General features: G+C 39.6%; 1 protein-coding gene across 1 annotated transcript; it reads right to left on the reverse strand.

Moving 5' to 3' along the window:
* Positions 1–3528: 3528 nt before the first annotated feature.
* LOC145458362 (chloride channel protein 2-like) lies at positions 3529–7356 on the reverse strand. The gene has a single exon (XM_080336718.1). It carries the CDS (start codon positions 6225–6227, stop codon positions 3870–3872), a length of 2358 nt encoding a protein of 785 aa, XP_080192844.1. The 5' UTR covers positions 6228–7356; the 3' UTR covers positions 3529–3869.
* Positions 7357–9924: the final 2568 nt, after the last annotated feature.

The raw sequence follows: 9924 nt of genomic DNA on the forward strand, positions 1-9924 counted from the left end.
CAAATCTCCCATTTTCGCGGTAATAACTAGATATAAAATCGGCTCAGTAGTACTATAGATTTTAGAAACTCAATCTACTTGTTATTTTTACACCCAGAAGACTCTTTTAAATAAAAATACAGCAACAGCACTATATTTAGGGGTAATAGATTTATAATAGTTACAGATTTTCACGGATTCATGTAGGCCTACATAAATAGACTCCAGTCCTCAAGATATGTATTTACCCAGAAAATCAAAAAAAGTGGCATTAATTCAATCAGTTCTACGTCAACCACCTACTGCAAAGTTGAAATAATCAGTTGGAATATAATATTATTGATATATTTTAAATCACAGATGTTTAAGATTTCCACCTGTAAGCTATTTAGTGCAGTTTCTTGAAAGGTTCCGACAATTGTCTGGCATAATATGTTCAATTGTCCATCTCATCTGCCCTGATATCTTTCTTTTGTTGTTCTGATGTCTTGGTAGAACCTCTCTCCTTGCTAATCAACAAGATGATCAGGAAATGTATCAAGATGTCTGAACAGGAAGTGAACTTTTATGCTCATGTTTGTGCTCAAGTGTTTGATATGCAGATACGAATTTTCGGACCTACTGTTTGTGGTTGGGTGCTTTATGATCATCTAAAAAGTATTATCTACTACATCTTAGGAGAAATTACATGCTGTGAACTCCTTCCTAATGCGAAATTGGAATCTTTCATCGGTATTCGAATATACCAGAAACCAGATTAAAGTTTCTCGTTTGATAGGGTTTCTAGGTATACCCACTTAGTTAACTCAGCGGAGAATGATCCATTTAACAGTCAAAAGAAAGAAGACGCATATGAGTATTGTAGTTAAGCCGTCCATGGACAAATTTTATAGTTTTGTACTCCTCTTCGATCTTGGTAGAATAACCAATTGATATAGGAGGTTATGCATTTCCGTTGTGCAAAAGTACAATTTTTAAGCCTGACAAACTACTTTTTTGACAAAAAAATATTTCGCATCATGTCATGTTAAGATTGATAGAATGACTGAGAATAACATGAGGGTTCTTCACAGTCAATTAGTTATTTATGCGCAGTATAAAATATTAAAAAAACTACGATTTTCTTTCAACCAAGTGAAATATAGTTAAGGTAAATACAGAAATTTTGGGCTTTTTTAGGGGTATAAATATCATCTGACAATGAGCCAATCTGACAAAACTAATGTGATATTCGTAATCAGCAACCCCAGAATACCCAGAAACGGCTCTCAGATGTTCTGCCTAATTTTTTTTCTTAATTTTGTTGACCAGTGTTATATTTCAGTTGTTATTGATCTGTTCCAATATTAATCGAAGAAAACCTAACGCTGGTTTAATTTGACTTTGGCAATGACAGTAACAATAGCCTATACCTACTTATCACGTGTATATCAGAAACCCCGATTAGGCCACACCGCTCATATGCTCTGATATCAGATCAATCTTTAATGAATTCTAAAATATTTTACATAAAATTGTGGCATTTCAAAGGTCCAATAGCTGCAATATTACAACCCAGCAGCTTTTACGATATCATCATGCGTCTTTTCGCATGATGTCTAAACTTATTATTTCTAACAAATTATGCCCGGTACAAAAACTATTTTATTCAAATATTTGAATATGTAATTTGTTCGTGCGAAGCGTGAATAGTTATAATAGTAAATTACATTTTCTCGGTAGTTGAGGAATGCCTGTCTGTAAGGTGCCGTTAAATAAGGCCTAGTTGGATATTATAGATTGAATACCCCTATATGTTGATGCTGCGGCCCGCGGGTCATCACAAATTAGGAAATTGGCCCGCGAGCACATGTGAGTTTGAGACCTCTGCACTAGAATATATTGTCGAATACTTGAAATTGAAAAATGAATTCGCGGGCCGCACAAAATGTTCTCGAGGGCCGCATGCGGCCCGCGGGCCGCGTGTTTGAGACCTCTGCTTTAGATACTGGGTTGCGTCGTACCATTCACACCGCGCATTGTCACCTATATCAAATATTTTATCACAGTAAGTATGGCCCTCAATAACGTTTGAAACTATACCTTTTCGCAATGTAGCAATTACCGATTATACCTAGCAACCCATGAAGTGTCCTAATCTGGAAAAGCGGACTTGGAATTTTTTAACGTTAGACCTGTTTTAGCAGACCGCTGTTGAAACTATCTGGACAAAAGATATGAAATATATTTTCCGCTTTTTAGAAGTAGTATTTGTATTTTTCTTTCAAATACGAGTATTATACGCTGAGTTCTATTATAGTTTCAGTTCTTTTGTCTGGAGAACATACATATTGAAGTAAAAAGGCAAGTGCAGCAATGCCTCTATTTTCCGAAAGTATAGCTATACACTATATGGTATTTTTACGATCTGCCATATTTTTCATTACCGCCCAAAGTGATAAAGCCGAATCCGACACAACGTCTCCGTATTGCTCTTCGACTGAACTTGGGGCCTTATGAGAGAAGGCCCCACGCCATATATGATATTCTCTAGAATGGGGTATTCGAGTAAACAAAAGATTAGTGTCGCATTTCCATATCAATACCATGATTTACATCCCATGATGTGGACGAATGCTTATTCAGTCAAAAATTGACACTTCCTGGGATGTATCAATATGAATCAAGCTCTCTACACCCTCCGCATAGCTCTATTTGCAGCTTTCGATAATCCATGCGAACGAATTATGATCGTTTTCACAACTATGTACTTGAGTAGACTTAAAGTCAAGTCAATTCTACTTCAAGTAGTTTTAGGTTGGTTATGAAAGTACTTCTACTCGTACTTGAGTAGATTTTTCCGTCGTTACTTCTACTTGAGTAGCTTTCTTGACTACTTTGACCACTTCTGATTAGTTCTTATATCAAGAAGAGCATGATGAAAAATTGTGATGTAGACAACACCGACAGAACGAAGCAACAGTGTTGCCAGCCAATAACTGTTGCTGTTGAACATTCGACATTCAACAACATTTCAACATTCTTGACAAGCCACTTAGTAAGGACAGACACTTTCTACCCGAGAATGTAGGAAAGTATCTCTCGTTGTTGTACTACAACAAATTTTAATTATTTCCATCATGATGCGTTATATAACTACTGGAATTCTTCATAGTTACAGATTTCGTTACAATAACGTTTCTTTTCGTGTAAAAATTTGTCAGTCTTCAAGTCAGAATTATTTTTTCATGCCAAACTACTTCGCAAGAACAGACATTTCCAACTAGAAATGAAGATAAGTAGTACAATTATAACATTGTGTGAATTTATAACATGAGGGCAAATTTTGTCAAAATAAGTTTTTAAGGACAAAAATGTCAGAATCTTCCTGTTTTTTTTTCGGTAAAAAAAAATCGCCCCAGCAATAATAGATTGAGTACATCCAGAAAATTGTCCATTACATTCGCGATAGATTGATTGAGCACTTAAATTCTCACGTGATCGTAAATTTGTAATCGAGCTGATAAGTTTCCTGCTCAGATCGGGCTTCATAAATAACCACAACGGGACTACAGCGGTACACTGGTATATTGGAAAGCGTGAAAATAGCGACACAGTTGAAACTAAACAGGGAGCAATTGCAAACCACCGCTGCTAACCTCTAAATTGCAGATGTAAAATATGAAAAAATTTCAGTGTGCTCACGAAGGATGAAGAGAATGCATTAGACGCGAAAGCAAACTAGCGAGAAAAATAATCTAAACTAGGAACTAGAAATTATCCACTTTGGCATGATCTCGTTGACTTTGAACAAGGACGGAACGCGTTTACTGCAGATCTTGTTCGTCACGACAAAAACAAGGAACGACGACAGCATTCTAAAACTGATGATAGCATTAGGCAAATGATTGTCATTCTATTTCGCTGTCACTACTTTCATTTGTAAGCGGGATAAATTCAACCCCACGCGACTCCGAGCCGTACCAGCGACAATCCGGAACTCGGCTCGTAGTCCTTCGGGTCGTTTTATTTTTGTTCATAATATCTTCCATCACCACTCTGAGCTCTTCGATTGTAATCAGTCCAACAAGAGCTCCACAACTTGTCACATACGCCTCCGTGATGCCTAACAGGGAAAGGAGAGAGTACACAGTGGAAAGAGACGTGTTCTCCACCAATTGGAAAGAGGCAGGCTCCAGTTGCGTTTCGTCAAATTCTACGATTCGTTCGGATGGATAACTACTGGAAGTAATGACGTCTTTCAAATCTGTTTCCACGGAGTGCATAGCGGTAGTCCCGTTCTTGGTGAGTCTATTCGAGTCACCGCATACCCCAGGCCCATCTGCGCTTTCACGCACTTTAAACCGCCTGTTCAAAACCACAGTCCTGCTCTTGACACTGTTCAAAACCGATTGCAAAGTCGACCTTGACACAGATCCTACAAGAGCCATGTCAGACATACTCCTTACTGTTGGAAAATAGGACAAGTTGCTCTCTCGTAAAACCGATTCGATCTGTGTCATAGTTGTGGAGAGAGGTATGAAATGAAATTTTCTGACCATGAAATCCTTCAACAGTAAATTATCGAGTTTCCTTCTACCGTGAGGCATATCGGGTAAGTACGGGAGATTTTTAATCTTGATTATACTGTCGTAAATAGACGGTTGGAGACGTTGCGCTATCATGTTGGCTATCAACACGGCTACCATAACCGGCAGTATATGTGAAATTTGGCCCGTGAGTTCAAACACAATCACAGCAGTTGACACGGTATGCGTAACAGCCCCAGATAAACTGGCCGCGCCCACTACAGCATATCCACCCGGCATCACGCGGTACACCTGACCGTTGCTGATGCTGTAAAATCCTTCGGGATACAATGCCGACATGGTTTCACCGACCAAACGCCCAAAAGCAGCGCCAATCACAAAAACCGGCATGAATACGCCGGCAGGTATTGGAAGAGTAATCGCAAATGCAGTCATGAAGAAGTGCGCAATAATAAAAGTGCTCAAAGTAATGTACACATTCACGGTTGGGTGTTTCCAGCCGTCCTGCATGTCTTGTAGCACGTCAGACTCATCTACGTATCCCAGAGTGTTCCACGTTTTGTTATCAAACAATGCATCGACGGCTTCTTTCAGCGTAAGTTCCCCCGCCATGAACTGACCCAATCCGCCAGGGAACTTGATCGAGCTGATGATGATAGATATCAGAGCTGGATATATAAAAATGCTTGGCGCTAAGCATTTTTTTAGGTAAGGAAATATATTGTGTATGTCAGAAACCTTTTTATGGAGGAGAACAAACAACGCTCCGCCCAAACCACAAATAATACCAATCATCGTAAATCCCAACATCTCTTCCAAGTCATACGCGAATTCCAGTCGAAAGTTTGTCTTGAAAAGAGCCGTGATAGTTTCCTCTTCATTTTTCCACACCGCCAATAACCGAAACATGAATGCACCGCAGACCGCACCAAAAAATCCTCTCCAATAGTCACGCACAGCAAAGTATGTAGAGGTGACTTCAATACTGAATAACACTCCTCCTATGGGAGCAGCGAAATTGCAAGCAACGCCGATTGCACACGCAGCCACGAGCATGTCGTTTTGATAGCCATCATTTTTGGGACGTGCGTTACATTTCATAAGGAGTTTGTTCTGCAATGTAGCTACAATGCTAGCTATATGCACAAAGGGCCCCTCTTTTCCTATAGGCAGCCTACTGCCTAACGATGCAACAAGACCCACCATCTTGGCAATTAAAACTCGTGAAGTCAGGTATTCATCCAATACGACACCCCTTAATATTGTCTTCATTTCTGGTATCCCAGATCCAATCGCTTGAGGCGCAACGATATTTACAAATCCAACCGAAAAGATAATAAATATGAGAGGGAAACTGATCCAGGTCAAAAATTGTAAGGCAACATAGTCACTGAGTTCCTCGTACAGGAAAAAGTGAGCCCGCTGACACATCTGTATAGAATAATCCATCATAAAACTGAATAATGCCATGCTGATGCCAAGAAACAGAAGAAAAACATGATCTCCCCCGAAATGATATAAGATGAGCTTCTTCAAAGAACAAAACCAGTTTCTAGGTTGCAGTGATTTTTCATTTTCATGCTGCTTTACTTTAAATCTCTGTCGTTCAGAGCGATCTGCATAGCCAATGAGTTGTTGGCTGTATTCAGAATTCGATTGTCGACCATTATGGTTCAATGTTACATTGGAGCTTGAATCATTATTTTCAGATATTTCCATGGTCCATTGAGATATAAAAAAACACTATAACCTATAAGCTTGAAAAAGAAAATAGGTTACAGTACTCCTTTGATCAGTCATGGTCTATCGAATTTGAGAATCAGAATCCGTAAAGTTGGCTGTAATGGTTCTGTGGTATAGGATACACAAAGATGTAAACAATGTAACTGTCAATTCATGCAGAACCATGCAGGCCATTGTAGGATCAAAAGGATGATCATGTAGCCAACAGGCAGCAGCTACAGCCCGATTTAGAATAGTAGGCCTAGTATTGCTACAATTAACGAATAGCTAGCGTACTAGGTGATCCGTTCATAATTATTTAGTAGAGTAGCATATACATGTAGCGAATTGGTTATGCCATCGAATGGGTAGGCTAATAAATAATTTTAAAACCGCTTTTTACAGCATAAGTAGCCTATAGTAATTATTATGCCTGGTGCAAGAATACATTTTTACTAAACAGTCCTGAATTGAATGGGTGTCCTGTGCTAACACCATTCTTCATTTTTTATTATTTTTTTAATAAATTACTTCAAGTTGTAGAATCATCACTGCTCACCTGTTATACTAGGCAAAACATACCGAGATTCCAGTACGGTAAATAGTTCAATAAATTAGTTGTTGGAAGATTTCAGTCAGAGTTAGAGGTCAGACGATTGGTTGGATCGATTAGTGAGGCAAGGGACATACGACGGGGCAACAGTCTATTCCGAGCCAAGTGCGTGGCTTTCACTGGAGCATTTTTGTAGCACATTTGTCCCATGTATTGCTGCACTTGGTAGTGCAGACTAGATATTGCTCGGAGAAAATTCGTGATTGTGAACAATAAACATATAGGAAAACCACTGAGTTTCTTACTTACGTGGTGAAGTCGTTCTCGATGAAAAAAACCGAGTGGCGTACTCCACATATAAAACCAATCTTAATCACAAAGTTCTACATTTGAACAAGCCTATAGTTCTACCTCGCAGTTTTCGACGGGATGACATTGACACATCAGGTTTTACAGTGTCCCGTCCCACAACGGCAGCAAGATTGCAAAGAACAATGGCATGTAACATGCAAGATTAACTATAACCGCATGTTTGAGATCCCTAGCTTAATACGACTCTGGTGATAACGATATCATACCCTCACTTGAAGTAGCTCTACAGTTACATATAACCGGTACGCGATGTAGTGCAAATTATCAAATTCTCTATAGACAATGAGACATCTATCTATAAATTCTCACAACTCTGCTGTACAGTGGGGTAGATATAAATCATCGATGTCAGCGATGTCGTCGATATCAGCATGGGGCATACGTTGGAGATTTCATCCATATATTTTGTCGAAGTCGGTAATACATTTCAGCGTTGTTATGATGCGCTACTGTCGGGTTGAGCAAGGTTGGGTTAGGTTGTGTAGGTGAAGTAAAGGATTTGTGGTGTTACGTTCGGGCTACAAATAGCCTGTTACTGCAGGTTCGGTAGGTTAAAGAGAGAGAGAGAGAGAGATTCTTTATTTTCATCCAACCAAAATACATAACAACAGACGGCAATGATGGCGGTACAGAAAAGATGCATGCACAGTATTTGGTATTAGATAGGATTGATCGATACGACCTTGAGGGTCAACTAGTCTGATCACACCCGCACCGAACAGGCACATTTGACTCTATACTAGGGTTACTCCTAGTATATAGCAGTGATGAGCGGATAGTGCTTTTCGAGACTCCGAATCCCTCCGTCAACTTTAGTGTCTGAGGAAAACTCCCTCCGACTCCGAAGAGCTTAATCCCAGACTCCGAGATACTCCGATGAATCTCGTCAAGTATCCGAAACAGTGGCAAGCATGGTACATGGTACACATGGGACAACATGGTACATGTGATAATATGGTTGGTCTCATAGTATTGTTTACTCTCCAGTCCCCAATTGCAGTGCAGATGGCTGATTTTTATGCACTTGGCAATCATTTTTGCATGTTACCCGTCATATTACAACTTTACAAGGTGTCAACTGTATGTGTGTTGGTTTATAAAATAATCAATAGTGTATTCTGGTCAGAGCTATCCAAATATATCGGAGACAAAAGTTACAATACTCCGAAATTCTCAGAAAAATATCTGTAGTAAACTCCGACTCCGCTCCGACTGTCACAAAATCGGCAAAACTCCGCTCCGAATCCATTCCGACTCCGCTCCGATGCTCATCACTGGTATATAGCTTTATATAGCTCAGCGGGGTTACCATAGTTTTGCGGCACAGATTCCGGACGCTCTTTAGCGCCCATTAGCGGATTTCAAAATGAGATATTGAATAGTATATTCATATTGAAATGAACCCGAATATTTTTGGCTGACACTCGTCAGGGGTAATCGTCAGCAACTAGTAGAGAATTCGAAAGACGATTACCCCTGACGAGTGTCAGCCGAAAATATTCGGGTTCATTTCAATATGAATAGCCTATACTATTCAATTGTATATTGAAGTTCTGTACCTCAAAGAAGCTGTTCAAAATGAGATATGAGTAGGCTTACCATACGTCCTCTTTTAAGAGGATTTGTCCTCTTTTTTGACTTTTTTGAAAGTGTCCTCGGAGGACGCCCTTTTGTCCTCTTTTTTGAGATTTTGTCCTCTTTTTTAGGATTTAGAGCAGATTTAGAGCAAATTGCGAGTGATATGCCATATACTAGCACAGACGTGAAGCTCCGACGGGTGAAAAACGGTGAATTTAGCTCTGAGCGAAAAGATGACCTTTTTTTTTTTTTTAGTCATCCACCTAGCAATGTGGGGAGAAAAACGGTATTTTGAGTTCTGAGCGGAAGAGATGACCTTTTTTTTTTTTTATTAGTCATCCACCTAGCAATGTGGGGAGAAAAACGGTATTTTGAGTTTTGAGCGGAAGAGATGACCTTTTTTTTTTTTTTTTAGTTAAACAGTCACAAAGTGGGAAAAATTAACCGGTTTTTGAGAATTCTACTCCGATTTTGAAAGTTGGAAATTTATGAAAAAGTGTCCTCTTTTTAGATTTCCAAAATATGGTAAGCCTAGATATGAGCAGTTAGCACATTGTCGATCAATATGACGTGGCACCAGCAAAGCTTTGCCTCTCGATCGTGTGGTCACGATCCTGTTCAGGACTATTGTTGTGTGTATATTGTAAGTTGTAAACAGGGCCAAGCCACATTTTTCAGCCCCCCCCCCCAAATAAACACTGATCCTCGGCCCACTGTAGGGTAATCGATGCAAGTTTGGGGGGCTTATATGCATATATACAATGATTTGAGTGATGAAGCTCTACAATGATTTGAGTGAGTTATGTCAATAATATTGGTTATTCCGTGTATGACTATATGATTTTGATTCTCTCTCCGCCCACATGATCAGAGTTAGCGGTTGAGCTGGATGATATGACTACAAAAATGCAAGGAGCGTAATTGTACATCGCTAAGTCATGTTCATGTCACACCGATAAGATTATTTATCAGGCTTGCCGGTGCGCACTGCACCACTGAGCTATATAAACACCGCACATCCGATGGTTTCCAATGGTCGCGATTCCATTTCTAATTTGAAAATATTCCACGACCCAGCTCAGAATCGGATGAGCTGATTACTAATTAAGAGAGAGAGCGAGAGAGAGAGAGAGAGAGAGAGAGAGAGATGGTATCCTTTTTCGCCTGCACCATCGAGATGCTTTGACGACG

The sequence above is a fragment of the Botryllus schlosseri genome, chromosome 16, assembly GCF_051294905.1.
Source record: "Botryllus schlosseri isolate E-star chromosome 16, Bs_hap1, whole genome shotgun sequence".
Classification (NCBI taxonomy): Eukaryota; Metazoa; Chordata; class Ascidiacea; order Stolidobranchia; family Styelidae; genus Botryllus; species Botryllus schlosseri.

Bases quoted from the DNA above. Each gene is read 5' to 3' on its own strand.
- LOC145458362 (XM_080336718.1), bottom strand. From the start codon at position 6,227: ATGGAAATATCTGAAAATAATGATTCAAGCTCCAATGTAACATTGAAC.